Source organism: Diaphorina citri, unplaced genomic scaffold (genome assembly GCF_000475195.1).
Source record: "Diaphorina citri unplaced genomic scaffold, Diaci psyllid genome assembly version 1.1 scaffold1084, whole genome shotgun sequence".
Classification (NCBI taxonomy): Eukaryota; Metazoa; Arthropoda; class Insecta; order Hemiptera; family Psyllidae; genus Diaphorina; species Diaphorina citri.
Genome location: NW_007378513.1, coordinates 75,811 through 91,831, shown reverse-complemented (window position 1 = coordinate 91,831; position 16,021 = coordinate 75,811). Strand labels below are relative to the sequence as shown.

Genomic DNA, 16,021 nt, shown 5'->3' with positions numbered 1-16,021 from the left:
GGGAACCCGGAAAAAAAAAAAAAAAAAAAAAAAAAAAAAAAAAAAAAAAAACTTTATGGGAGGTTTTTTTTAATCTAATTCAAAATCCAAATGGACAAAAACGGGAGCATATTAAAAGTATTAGTATTCCCAACCACATGCAGAAATTTTCGAAATATGTTAATCCCAGTAGAGAATTTTTTTTATCTTTTTTCTCTCTAATACAAAATATGCGTTCGTATAGAGAGATATTTATAATAAACCTACAAATGGAAATTACATTCGAAAAGCTCTCGTAATTATGTAAAAATAACATACTCAATAATGTGTACTATTACTATACGTATCTGCATACATTGGCAATCCAAAAAATATGTATATGCATATTATACATACTTGGACATATTCTAATGGGAGGGAGGGAGGGAGAGAGAGAGAGAGAGAGGGAGAGAGAGAGAGAGAGAGAGATTGATGATTGAACGGGTAAGTTAGAAAATTTATCGACATTAATATTAAGCAGAATTCACCAAAGGAATAATATATCCTTTTGGAAATTAGCACAACCTTTCCTTTGAAAGTAGAATATTGGGAATGGGTGATGTATTCAGGAGTGTTGGAAATTTTATTTGTTCACTTTGAAATAAAATATCTTGTCAAAGGGAGTTAGGGTAAGTGACTAAAAAGTACCTATTTACCAAATTTATTCAAATCAAGGTTTATTTGATTTATTTTGTTTGATAAGTATTATGTACATTGAACTGATGTTATAATAACTTGAGATTAATTTTGACCGGTAGGGCAGTCGCCAGGGTAAAATTCCACCCTTAAGTCACCTGTAACCCACTTAAAATGAAAAGTTGTACAAAGTTAAATAGATTATAATCCTTTAGGAGAAACTTTTTAAACATTAAATAACAGGCTTTGCTCGAAGTTTTAACAGAAACTGTTATAAGTTTTAAGTCTTTTGAAATAGCGCCTTTTTCTTTTGGGTTTTCTTGGGCTAAAAATTTACGTTAGTTTGTGCCTCTTTTAAGATCATTTCTCTTTATAGGTATTCTATTGGTTTGTATTTTTCAAAAAGTTTGACGTACCTTCACAACTCTTGAGGTTTTACCCTCCATTCGCGATAAGCTACTTGCCCCCTCACATAAATCTCACCCAGTCTGAGTGAGGCTGGTAAAAGCCAGAAACACGGTATTGTTCAAATCCCATCCAGATAGAATCAATTAAACTCGGACGTCCATCACAAGCTTGGGGCTCAATGAGCCCCTTTATTTAAAAAAACCCGTTTAAACCCAATTCAATCGTTCCCAGGAAGATGGGCCTATGTTAGTTATAGTTAGTAGCAGGGCCGTATCCAGGATTTTGTCGAGTGAGGCGGCAGTTCAAACCCTAATGCACCGGAGGGCCCCCATGCCCCCCCCCCCAAATACGGCCTTGCTTAGTGATGGCAAACATAACATAGGCCCTTCTTCCAGAGAAAGATTCAATCATTTCCGTCATCGCCGAAGTGAGGTGAGTAGTGCGCCAATATGGGACTCTTACTCATCCTGTCTATTCACCCTGTATCTGGTCCTCTCAAGTAAAGTCCAAGTGGTACACCCAGTATATCCTGCGGGATATGTGTACTGACCCCATTAGTTTCCATTTAATTCGAACAACAAATCTGGGGGGCGGGTCTTATAGAAATACAATATTAGAGTAGTATGTTGACATCATGAACTTTGTTTGTTTTCTTTTTTCTTCTTCTTCTTCTTCTTCTTCTTCTGGTTCTTCCTCTTCCTCCCTATTCCTTCTTCTTCTTCTTCTCATTCTTCTTCTTCACACAATGTGTAGTGAATTTTTATATAGGTAAAAGAATCACGTCAATGACTTGTAAATAAATAACATACCTTATAAAGTTTTGTAGTTACCTATTTCATAACTTTATAACCTAGGATGTCTAATATAAACATATTTAATAATAATAACATACCTACCTCCCTATATGACCTATATCTCTACACTTTATTTGTTTTTGCACTCTAAAAGCAAAGCTGCAAAAGGCACTCATTCCCGGGTGTAATTTTAATGAGCTGTGAAGCTCTAATTTTAACCTTCCTCTTTTGAAATGTACTTGATGGCATTACTGGAATTGATCACTGACCTATATGATAAACAATTCAGTAGTGGTTTCGGAATCCCTTATGACCTCGTAGCACAAATAATTCTTAAATTTAAACATTTAAAGTATCTGAAAATCCTGCACTTTTTGAAAATTAAAAAGGAACTTTAAATACATATTATGTAATGTTGTAAAGATGTATTCAGACATAGTTGATCGACGTCGAGAAACCGTACACTGCCTCGACAACATAGATTTACATCTTCACCTCGTCGATCAATGGCGTCGACTATGTGTGGACAGAGCTTTAGAATACTTTAGATGTATTCAGATTTCAGAAGTATTGTGCGTCAATTTTGCTTCAAAATGCCTTTGCGACGAGTTCTTTGTAGGGATATATCCAGACCAATATTAGACATGACCTCATTATATTATCTTGGTTGACCTTTTTACCTAGTCAAACTTGATCCTTGAACTTTTTACCTCCCCCAACTGCAACCTTTTCTCTATTTATTCAACATAGACATGATCATTACAATAAGTATTACGAATTCCCATTTTACGTAAATCTAAGGAAAAGGAGAAAATCCAATAAAGAAATAAAATATGCTGACATGAAACTAATTCTGTTCTCTTTCTCTCTCCCCTCATTTCCTCGTTGTTTTCTCTTTCCCTCTTCTTCTTTCTCTCTGTATCTATAATAAAAGAATTGAAATCTCCTTTCAATCAATGCTGTATTGTGATTTTAAATAGCATGTATTTTGATGAAGTCCAGTATTATGTCGATGTTTAATTTAAATTATAAATTAATTTTATCGTGTAGATGTACATTTTGATGCGTTTTCATTTCTTGCTTTCTTTCTTGTTTTCATTTCTTTAGCTTTTATGGGATTGGGAATAATTAAAAGAAGATTTTTAATGAAGGCGGAGAGAGGAGGAAGACAGGATAGGAGAAAGCCAGCCGTTCCGAGAACGAACCCTGTCTATTTAAGATAAAATCCTCTCTGGGCGGGAATCGAACCCGCGACCTAGCGCTTACAGGTTGTGGTCATATACCGGGTTGGGTTGAGACAGGATATTGTTTCTACATCAGTTTGGCATGGGAGTGGTAACTTAAAAACAAGGTTAGTTTACCAACCTTGCCTATCTCGACCCTGTGCATAACCACGACCACAAGGCAGACGCGCCACCTTCCCAGCTAACTAGACTGACTTATAAGAAGTAATGAAACTCAGAGCTTCTGTTTGCTAGGTCAAGATTGTTGCTTTGTAAACGTTTACCGGCACTGTAAGCCAGCCTATTTAGCTTGGTTGGTAGCGCGTCTGCCTTATATAAGCGCTAGGTCGCGAATTTGATTCCCGCCCGGAGCGAATTTTTGAAAATAGGTAAGGTTCGTTCTCGGAACGGGTATCTTTCTCCTATTCTGCCTGCCTCTCCGATTTCGGGACGATTAGACTTCCGTTGTTACAGAAAAATTCCTTCTATCAAAACGGTACCTCTTGAAAACAATCATTAAAAACAAACCAAACTCGGTAACGTAGTGGTCAAAACGCTCGCCTGGTAAACAGGAGGGCGTGGGTTCGATCCCAGCCGAGGTATGGAATTTTATCCTCATTTATTTGAGATTTTGACCACATAATAATGGAGCTCTAAGGGTTAGGTGGTAGAAAACGCCTCCGGCGTTAACCTCGCCTAGTGGTTACCTTCCACTCAAGAGTCTATTATTATTATTATTATTATCCATCTAATACTCTCTCTCTCTTTCTTCTCTCCCTCCTATCTCTCTTTCTCTCTCCTATTCAACTCTGTATTAGAGGAAGAAGATTACTTGGCATTCAACAGGAAATTTCTCTCTCTCTCTCTCTCCCTCTCTCTCCCTATTCCTTTTCATAGCTTTTTATTATACGGTATTCGAAAAAAAATATAAGAATTAGAATATTATTATTGCTTTATGGAGTGTATGTGAGATGATAAAACCTTAGCCCATTGTCGTATCCCCCATTCTTTGAAGTTTATCTCAAAATGTGGGCCACGGGCTTATTTGAAAAGAATTAGGTACCTACATACCTACAAATCTACAATAAACTTTGAGATTAAGCTTTGGACCGATATGTATAACATTAATAGATCACTTTAGAAGCTGTGATAATGCTGATAAATATTTTTCTATTTTATTCTTATTTTTACTTTCCTTGTCCTATAGGAAGGGAAGTAATGTAATCGGGTCAAATTTTTAGAATTCAACTTTGAATCATAGGTAGGTATACGGTGAAGTTCAGTAAGGGGTTAATCACATAATATTGCCCGAGTTCTCGAGTTGTGAATTTGACCTATGTACGAGTAAAAGCAGTACAAGGATTTGTACTCTAAACATTTCTAACATAGGTAGGCAGAACTTGGTGAGAAAAAATTACAGTTATTGGAAAATCACATAATGACAATGTACACGTACTTACAACAATAAGAGCATCTATAATTTAATTAGCTACATATCGATATAATTACCTCGTGCAGCTGATGGAATGTTATAATAATGAAATTATAAGCAAAATGTATTGTTGTTACGTACTATCTCTCCCTGATTTCCCTCTAGCTTTCCCTCATTTTAGTGGAAATTATGTTGAAATTGTTGAAACTCATATTAAACTCGAAACTCAACAAGCAACTAGTATGCAGGCATGCAGCATGCACTCGAATAAACTCATCAGTGACGGATAGTTCATGACATACATGCCGTTGTTTATTTTATACTGGCATCAGGTTGCCTGTTCAACAATTTCAACATAATTTCCACTAAAATGAGGGAAAGCTAGAGGGAAATCAGGGAGAGATAGTACGTAACAACAATACATTTTGTGCTTATAATTTCATTATTATAACATTCCATCAGCTGCACGAGGTAATTATATCGATATGTAGCTAATTAATTTAATTATAGATGCTCTTATTGTTGTAAGTACGTGTACATTGTCATTATGTGATTTTCCAATAAGTGTAATTTTTTTCATCAAGTTCTGCATACCTATGTTAGAAATGTTTAGAGTACAAATCCTTGTACTGCTTTTACTCGTACATAGGTCAAATTCACAACTCGAGAACTCGGGGAATAATAGATAGATAGATAATGTTTTATTTGTTTTTTAAAATTTCAAATATAACATATAGATACTCGGGCAATAATACATAAGTTGATTTGACGTCATATACTTGACTTGATTCGTTTGATTTTTTTAATCAAGTATGACGAAACTGGAGGCGCGCGAACGTTAAATCTTTGAAGCAACACCGGTGTTTTAACACGAAACACAGCTATGTACATCAGACATCAGAATTAAAACAATAATATTACGTACCTACGTGAAATAAATTTGATTAGCGGCATATACAACAAGATCACCTATTCAGCTGTTATTACTCTTTTCCGAATCCTTTTTTTCGTTAGGAAAAAGCAGAATACTCGGAGCTTGGAATATTTCGAGACAAATGTATTGGAAAGCAACAAAAAGCAATTTGCACAGATTTCCGCTTTTGTATTAAAGATCGATAATAAGTTCGCTGGAGGTTAATGAAGTGTGCACAATTTTCTTTTTCTCATTTTGCTTCGACAATTAAAGCTTTCTTAATTACGAAAGGGAAAGGAGAACAGGGAAGAGAGAAAACAATGGATTTTGTGATATTTGGCGCGCAGGGCCATTTTCAGCCTAACCGAGCCCCGGTTCGCCGTTTATTGAAGAAAGGTTAAATGGAGTTTTCTTTATTCCATTTCTTTCTTTCCTTTTTTGAACAGCTTGAGGTGGTGGGTGGAGATGAAATTCTTGTGGTCTTCGAGTAACTATGTAGATACAGACCAATAGAAAGTTTTTGCATAGATTGAGGATTTCAATAACTACTAAGTGACTAAAACAGTTAAACAAACGAAGTTAAACAAAGAACAGTGGATTTGTAAGTTTTAATTCACCGATTTCAGGGGAGGCCCTTTTCTAATTGAGTTCTACTATTTATTTATTTATTTATTTAAACACTTAAACGGGCGGACCCTTTGCTATCTAAATACACAATTAACCCAACCCTAACTAAACCTATTCCAAAGTACCTAGGTGTTGGGGTTTTGGAGATAGAGCGATCAGTGTGTGATTGATTGAGTGAATGGATCTCGCCGCTTTGATAAATAAAATTGATATAATAGTAAAGATTTCTTACAGGTTCCTTCTACTTCTCAGAAGGATACTATTTTTATATTTATTTATTTTTTTCTCCAGATCTCCAGGTTGTTCTCATTTTCTTTCTACCATCCTGTCCTAATAGATCAGTTGCGCTTACTTGGGTGATATTGCAAAGTCATAGAGCAGCAAAAATGAGGACCAACGGATTTTTTCTTTTTCTTCTAGGACTTCTAGATCCCGAGATAAATGTAATATAGCCTAATGTAAGATACAGTCCAAGAAGTGGTTCAATTTAACAAATGGGAATACATGTGTACTATGCCATACAACAAAGAGTCCCTGAAACCCAGAACTTTTCAATGTGTTGGTTTATAGTAATATAGCCTAATGTAAGATACAGTCCAAGAAGTGGTTCAATTTAACAAATGGGAATACATGTGTACTATGCCATACAACAAAGAGTTCCTGAAACCCAGAACTTTTCAATGTGTTGGTTTATAAACAATTTATAGACAATGAAACGGGACAAGGTGAATAATATTTTGCGTCTGATGTTCTGAGATTTTAAAGCCAAAAATTTCATGCCAGACACCTTATTTTTCTTGACATTGTTTGAAATGAAGTAACACCACAGGATGATGTACCTTGAGAATCTCCAGTTTTGTTTTTCAAGACATGACTTTGGTTTAGAAGAAGTCAAATGAAAGCAACAGACCACGTATAGAGGAGTAAGTAATTAATTTACCTCAAATGAAAGCGATAGAGAAGGCTACGAAGACAAATAAAGAACAAGAGCAAAACAATCAAAGAAAACTCAAGAAACTCGTGATAAGGGGAGAAAGGAGAGAGGAAGAAAGATGAAAGCGTGAACAATATGAAGAGATAACTTTGAAGAGTTGAAACTTTTCGAGGTTTGGCCTCTCGAGGTTTAAGTTTAAGGCTTTGTTGAGGACATAAAATTCGTCACAAGATGTTAGATATAATGGTGAAGCCTGGGATATATTCAGTATACTTTCCTTCTTACTGCCTCCATACATTTTTATCTCCTGTCATAAATGTTCATGGTGTTTTGTTGAGTTTTGTCATGAATCCTCGATAAATTTTTTATTCAGGAAAATTATGAGTACCTTTCTCCATTGCAGGAGAATCCAGAGCCAAGTTCGTCCAATATTTAATGTGATCGTCCTGGTACTGATACCTTTGTCGATAGTAATCGCAATAAGGAAAAAGAATTATATTCGAATTCCTCTACGTCCTGTTCAACAACAGACTTCTTTGTCTGTGCTTTAGCATGTCTGCTACCACTACCACATTAAAGTAAAAACACACGGAGAGGTTTAGGAGCATGGGGATTGGGGATTTACCATAAAAGATGGATTGATGACAATACCTAACGCTTTCTTTCATGTACATACACAGGGACTCTTGTTTTCGCTTTCCTTGTCTCTTCTTTTATCCCTTTTTCTTACTTTCATCTCTTCCTACCTATCCTCTCCTCTCTTTAACCTTATCAACGTTTATTTCTACCTCAAATGAAAGCGATAGAGAAGGCTACGAAGACAAATAAAGAACAAGAGCAAAACAATCAAAGAAAACTCAAGAAACTCGTGATGAGGGGAGGAAGGAGAGAGGATGAAAGATGAAAGCGTGAACAATAAGAAGAGATAACTTTGAAGAGTTGAAACTTTTCGAGGTTTGGGCTCTCGAGGTTTAAGTTTAGACATAAAATTCGTCACAAGATGTTAGAAAACTGCAACTTTTTCTCTATTTATTCAACATAGACATGATCATTACAATAAGTATTACGAATTCCCATTTTACGTAAATCTAAGGAAAAGGAGAAAATCCAATAAAGAAATAAAATATGCTGACATGAAACTAATTCTGTTCTCTTTCTCTCTCCCCTCATTTCCTCGTTGTTTTCTCTTTCCCTCTTCTAATTTATAAGAAGTTTGCCAAGGTCATGAGTAGCATGATAATGTATAGGTATATAACACAAAAGATTACCAAGACATTGTTGGTTATGGTTATGAAAGCAGCAATAACTAACACCTAACACGTTATTGCTGTTGTGATCCCTACACATTACACATCCAGGAATGTGTCGGAACTACTTAGTATTGTAAATTTGTAAATAAATAATCCTAATAAACAAGCTCATGGCAATGGTTGAAGAAGATACGTATTGCAAGGAAAAACTGACGGAAGCTGTATACCGCCACAAAACAATTAGGAAATTTGCCAACCGAACTCTCTTAAATGTATTCATACCTATATTCATATTCAAGGGAAAATTCTGCATTTTTACTGTCTAGTAAGTACATCAAAAGTATCCTTGGGCCCTGTTTCCAGAAGGTAAGGTTCGGCCGTTATTCCGGACCAAAGTTCCGCTATTTAGGGCTATACAGGGAAAAAGCTCAAAAGGAACTAGCATTTCTTAAGACTTTACCTTTAGTCACATGACAGTTCGCTCAAATTTTGAAGACAGCTTCCATAATTCAAGTTGATCAAAAGTGTCCGCGGGCCGGACGTCGAGAAATGTACGGTTCGGCCGCTATTTAACGCCAAAACTTCGAAAAAGCTCTCTGTCTTCCTTCCTCTCTCTTTCTCTCTCTCTGTCTCTCTCTCTCTCTCCCTCTCCCTCTCTCTCTTTTTTTCTTTCTTTCCGTCTCCTTATCGTTCTGTGTGAATGTCTACACACGACTTTAGGAAAGTATCTATGTATGTTTGTATATTCTATTTCTATGTATACCATATAATGTGATGTGTAGAATGTTTCTCAGAAAATCCATATTGCCATATCCATATACCCATCTATACCTATTGCCATGTACCCATCCATATTGCCATATATACCCATCCATTTCATATTCACGTATATACCATTTATGTACAAAAATATGCATATGAATACATAACACAATATTATGTATACATATATTATATCTTATTGCTTCCCCATTTATTTCCCCTGGGACATCAAGGTTCTGAACAATACCAGTCAATAGTCGCATATCCCTCCCCATACGTCCAATGCAATATAGGTAATATATTACAATTTATAAGAAGTTTGCCAAGGTCATGAGTAGCATGATAATGTATAGGTATATAACACAAAAGATTACCAAGACATTGTTGGTTATGATTATGAAAGCAGCAATAACTAACACCTAACACGTTATTGCTGTTGTTGTTGCTGTTGTGATCCCTACACATTACACATCCAGGAATGTTTCGGAACTACTTAGTATTGTAAATAAATAATCCTAATAAACAAGCTCATGGCAATGGTTGAAGAAGATACGTATTGCAAGGAAAAACTGACGGAAGCTGTATACCGCCACGAAACAATTAGGAAATTTGCCAACCGAACTCTCCTCCCATTTTACGTAAATCTAAGGAAAAGGAGAAAATCCAATAAAGAAATAAAATATGCTGACATGAAACTAATTCTGTTCTCTTTCTCCCTCCCCTCATTTCCTCATTGTTTTTTCTTTCCCTCTTCTTCTTTCTCTTGCTCTTTCTCTCTGTATCTATATATCTCTATAATCCCTGTGCTTGCATTGATAGCGAAACAGAAATAACAGAATTGAGAGCTAAAATAGGAATGGAGCTTTTCAGAACAACTGATTTTATTTACTACTTACAACACTTTGGTACATGATGGTGAAGCTACATAGTTTAGGTACCTACACACTTTACACCAAAGTTTGCTCTACACACAGACACAACATTTTTACTTTCAAAATTTTCTGTAATAACCTACAGAAAATTATCTGTATGCAAACATTGAATATCGACCTAGAGGTACTTTGCACTTTTACAATTCTTACAAAGTTATTATGTGGTGATGAAGGATGAAGAACTATTCTTCTGTGGGGTATAAAACGAGGTTTACCTAATAAATCTTGGTTAAACAATTTATTATTTCTAGGAACCCAAGAAAATGCATAACACTTGAAACAAAATGTACCTACCTAAATATCCACATTCAAAAATTTAAAAAGAAGGATCAAAGATGGGATTAAATTATTATATTAAAAATTTCAATTAATATTTAATCCGTTCAGCAATTTTATTTTCCATCACAAGAACATACGTTTAGTAAATAGGTACCTACATAGGTAATACATATAAGAACATATGTGGGTAGTTAATACTAAAGGCTATAGGTATATTACTTACCTCCTTACTTTCCCTGTACAGCAAATATCGTGTCTTGGTGTCGAGTTTCGAGCTTAATGTTGTGTCCTTTGAGCGGAAGATTCCAAGAAAACGTTCTCCCAACGCATATGCTTTCCTAGACAGAGCAAAGGAAACAGTATTAGTATCTGCACTGTATGCTTTACCACAAGCCACAATGTTCAGTAATGCTCCATGCTCACTTGCTTCAAGATGAGAATTCATTATGGTAAAGTGCTTCCATTTGCTCGAATTCAGACCAACTTGATGTGGAGATTGTCTACTCTCTCCCTACCACAGAAATGCTTAAATCAGTTTTTGGGCTCTCCTGAAAAATTGTGCTTGAGTGACTTGTGAGGTTTTGAAAAGTACCTCCTCGTCTACTCTCTTCTCTTCGAGTTCAAATCGATGATGTAACAAGATTTTCACTACGTCAGGCCAGCCTCATCGACTGTCGGACTACTAGGTCTTTCAGACGGCCTGAAGACTGTGAAGACTGAGAAAGGAAGCTTTCCCGCCACACGCGGTCCGGCGCGGTTTGACAAACCTAGATCTGTCTGGCAGTCGGAGCGTGACTGTCAAGTCGTAAACTCACAAGTGGCATGTGAAGAACTTATGAAAAGAAAATGTTTCACCCATAATTTTATTGTTTTTGTTACAAGACGTTCACAAAAGATAACCGTGTGGGGATAAGTACTTTTCTTTCTTAGCTTTGGGTATCTCATAATGGGTATTGCAGACAAGACGTTTTAAACTACCTACTTTACTATCCATATTCCATCTACCAAATTCACCTCAAGCACGCAACATCTTCAACATGAATTCAACGCTCACATTTCCTACATTCTACTCAGACCGAAGTTGATCCATTGCCTGGACAAGTTTCCTCCTCCAAATGGTCCTGTCCTCCCAATCTGCCTCCCGTGGACCCGTACTTTGCATGAATTCGTTGACTAAGTCGGTCGGTTGACCAAATAGCCTCCGCTCCGTGGCGGAGTGTACGTTATGTTAAGCTTAAACCCCAACTACCGGCGAAGGCGGGGTCGAAATTGTTGTCTTTTTACTCGGATAATGAGTTGCACTCAGTTGAGTCTCACTCGAGTCGAGTGAGGAAACCCTCATCCAGAAATGCGTCAAATGATGATTGAAGACTTGAAGGTGTTTGAGAACACTTCACATTATTAAAGATACCTGTCATCGACTCATTGAGTATCACTTGTCATACAAAGACGTTATATTTTCCTTTCGGCAACAGAGACGGTTTCCTTTCTTCTAAAGCTGATTTCCCCTTTTTTGAAAGGAAAATATGGGAATAAGTTAACCAACTAGGTGGCGTGGTAGCGCCTGTACTAAACCATTGGAAATCCAAGATGGCTCATTCCCAACCGACGCGTCGAGGGTCAAGGGTTCAGTTTTGAAAAGGAAATCGTTTCCGTAAGGAAAATACACCTCAAAGGGACTTTTCAGTCCTATTCGGTCAGGATAAACAAGGTATATTCTATTCTCAACTCAGCTTAGAATAGGTACCACCTGGTACCACTTTATCAAATCCTCCGGTGATCCTAAAGCGATGTGCTTGAATTTTACACTTCCTCATAAACACAAACGTTGTTGCTTCTTTCTCTTTGCCTTTCATACTTTACCTTTCATCAACTTGATACCCGTCGGTAGATCTTACACCATCCGCCCTCCCATTTCTATGTCATGTTTTCTATATTCAAAGTACAAGAAGTTACAACAAGTTCTCTCTGCCATCCTACCCGATGAGCGATGGATAGGCGGCTGTTGTGTCAATTGTGTCATCGCTGAGTCTTATCTCTTGTCAAAATGTCGACTCTAGTCGACAGGGTGGTGATACAATCTCTTGTCGATGTAATGGGGTGACACAATTGACGAGGTCTAGACGAGTTGGCCGATTTAGATGAAATTCGACAAGATGTTCAACACATTCAGGAAATTTTGCTGATTACATTATGAGTCCTTAAAGTGTACGATTTTGATACGATTTCCTCGTATTTGAAATTCTAGAATAATTGGCACCATCAGTAGAAAATTTTGTAAGACAAGATGTTTGCGAAAGGTGGGCCATAAAGATGTGTAACATTGAAAAGTCAGGCCAAGTTTAAAGGATGGAAATCCATCGAACCCGAGCCACCCTGGTAAGATTACAGATGAACAAGTTTTTGCTCCTTTTAATGTTGATGTTGTGTCAGGTTTGGATTTTGAATATAAAGATGGGATGTGGGTAGTACAAGGAATAGAGTTCTCTAAAACATGAGGTTTTCCATGTTTACTGTCCCTTTCCCCAAGCACAAGTTACTTTTACTCGGATTTATTTTAGTTTGTACCCAACATTAAGCATTTCCTAAACTCCTCGTGTATGGAATAACGGAGTTTTGCAGAGTTTAGATAGATCCAGGCAAGAGGCAGGTAGTCATCTTGTGAAAGAGACTTTTACCTCAGTCCTCAGGGTAGCAAACTACTTATTATTGTGACAGTTTTTCATTGCTTAGTGAATTGTGATAATAGTTGATATTATTGCAACAATTATTGCTCAATAATTGAGGATTGAACTTGCTTGGGATTTAAAGCAACTGATTCTTTATCAGGCAAGTATTTGACTACCGAGCTAACATTATCCTTTGATAACCTTTATCTTTCTAAATTTTAGACTCCTGATTCCATTGTACCTGCATTAAAAATTTAACGCCAAAACCCATGTGGGAAGTATAGGAACCTATAGGGAATTTTTACTTTCATTATCCTATAGGAAAGAAAGTAATGTAATCGGGTCAAATTTTCGATGGTATGCTTTTAGTCCCAAAACACGTTTTGAGGTCCTGAGGTCCCTAGAGCCTAAATCCAAAGTTTCAGCCATTGGTCCGTGTGTGTGTCTGTCTGTAAAAAAAAAAAAAATATATCTCGAGAATGGTAAGAGCTAGAGACTTGAAATTTGGTATGCAGCTGTCAAATGTGACAAGGATGCAACACAAAACTTTTGGTTAGGATCGGTGCAAAGCTTGGCGGTATTTTGGCCGCTTTTTGGTGTCATTCAATAATACATATCTCGGGAACGGTATGAGCTAGCTAGAGACTTGAAATTTGGTATGTAGTCCAAAAAGAATATCGACCTAGAGGTACTTTGCACTTTTACAATTCTTACAAAGTTATTATGTGGTGATGAAGGATGAAGAACTATTCTTCTGTGGAGTATAAAACGAGGTTTACCTAATAAATCTTGGTTAAACAATTTATTATTTCTAGGAATCCAAGGAAATGCAAAACACATGAAACAAAATGTACCTACCTAAATATCCATATTCAAAAATTTAAAAAGAAGGATCAAAGATGGGATTAAATTATTTAAAATTTCAATTAATATTTAATCCGTTCAGCAATTTTATTTTCCAGCACAAGAACATACGTTTAGTAAATAGGTACCTACATAGGTAATACATATAAGAATATATATGGGTAGTTAATACTAAAGGCCATAGGTAGTACATTACTTACCTCCTTACTTTCCCTGTACAGCAAATATCGTGTCTTGGTGTCCGGTTTCGAGCTTAATGTTGTGTCCTTTGGGCGGAAGATTCCAAGAAAACGTTCTACTAACGCACATGCTTTCCTAGACAGAGCAAACGAAACAGTATTAGTATCTGCACTTTATGCTTTACCACAAGCCACAATGTTCAGTAATGCTCCATGCTCACTTGCTTCAAGAGGGAATTCATTATGGTAAAGTGCTTCCATTTGCTCGAATTCAGACCAAATTTGACTTGATGTGGAGATTGTCAGGAGAAGACAAAATGATGAACGAGCCTTCTTCTTCTCCTCCTTTCCATTTTCCTCTGCGCCCTTTGCGGCCCTTCGGTTGCCTCCCACCTGTCTATTCCTTATATACTCCAACTTGTTCCTTTCCCTCCTCGTTCCTTTTCTTCCCTCTTCCCTCTACCTCTTCTTATTCTTTTGAGGTACTGCTCACCCTTCTTCTCCTCCTAGTCCTCTCACTCTAGATAAGTGGGTACTCCTCCTTACCTTCTCTTAATCCTTCTCCTTCGTTACATTATTTCTCTTTCCCCTCTCCTCGTTGGAACTAGCAGACTTCACTTCCCCTCCATTTTCGTCCTCTTTTTTTCTCTCCGTTCTATTCCTAGCGTCTTGTATATCTCCCCTCCATCTCTCACTCTATTATCTACAGAGTATCTACTCGCATATGAGTTCGACGTCCCGTCTCTTCCCTGTCTACTTCAAGTCATCCCACCTGCTTTCCAATTCCGATCACTCTTTTATCATTTCCTTTGAAATATTTAACATAGTTTTCTGCTACTGTAGGCAACGTCATCCCACCTGCTTTCCAATTCCGATCACTCTTTTATCATTTCCTTTGAAATATTTAACATAGTTTTCTGCTACTGTAGGCAACTATGTAGAGATAAAACTTGCGATATGCATATGAGGTAAAAGAAGAGGAGGAGAAGGATGAAGGGAAGAATAAGGAGAAGGGATGAAGGTGGAAAGGTAGTCTCCTGAAAGGAGAGAGATAAACAAGAGCGAAGAAAAGCCTCCGGAAAATGCGGCTCTGGTTGACACAGAATTTGCAGAATTTGGACTTCCTCTACAAATATGGGCTAGCTAGCTCCTCTGTAGCAAATATTTTGCAAGTTTACTGTTGCTGAAATCCTTCAGCGTTTTTTGGGGTACGGCACCTGTTGTTGTTTAATCCCACCCCACCTTTTATATTTTATTGGAATTATTTTTAAATATTTGTCCTGTAAATAGTTATTAGTCGGTTTGTTTATCTCCCTGCTTATTTCACCACAGGAAGATATGCTAGCTAGCTCCTATAATGCTAGTTTGCATACAAAGTTGTAAAGTATTGACAATGGCTATAACACGTGAATGTTTCTTCGTGTACTTGTTCAAGAGATAAGAATGATTTCCAGTCTTAATACTTTTCCTTCATTATTTGTTTTTCAGACTTTGTAAGAGAGAATGGAAGGGAGAGAGAAAGGAGATCACGATTTTGCTAGCTTTTTTTTTTCATGTTAGCGGAAAGAGTAATGTGTATGACTTAAGTTTGTATTTCTGGGTAGTACAAGGAATAGAGTTCTCTAAAACATGAGGTTTTCCATGTTTACTGTCCCTTTCCCCAAGCACAAGTTACTTTTACTCGGTTTTATTTTAGTTTGTACCCAACATTAAGCATTTCCTAAACTCCTCGTGTTTGGAATAACGGAGTTTTGCAGAGTTAGGATAGAACCGGGCAAGAGGCAGGTAGTCAACTTGTGAAAGAGACTTTTACCTCAGTCCTCAGGGTAGCAAACTATTATTGTGACAGTTTAGCGAACAAAATCGCGAAATCCGCGAACATAATCGCGAAATCCGCGAACATAATCGCGAAATCCGCAAACATAATCGCGAAATCCGCGAGCATAATCGCAAAATCCGCGAACATAATCGCGAAATCCGCGAACAAAATTGCCAAATCCGCATCGCCGCGAGCATAATCGCAAAATCCGCGAACAAAATCGCCAAATCCGCGAACATAATCGCGAAATCCGCGAACATAATCTTTTTTTTTTTTTTTTTT

At 37.0% G+C, this 16,021-nt stretch overlaps 1 protein-coding gene across 1 annotated transcript in view; it reads left to right on the top strand.

The window, feature by feature from the left end:
* Positions 1-14,877: 14,877 nt before the first annotated feature.
* The window catches only part of LOC103514118, a gene marked incomplete at its 3' end in the record, with an annotated part of 76,816 nt that continues 75,672 nt past the window's right edge, over positions 14,878-16,021 (top strand). Inside the window, exon 1 of the mRNA XM_008478981.1 lies at positions 14,878-14,888. Coding sequence (XP_008477203.1) covers positions 14,878-14,888 — 11 coding nt within the window. The remainder of the gene's footprint in view (positions 14,889-16,021) is intronic.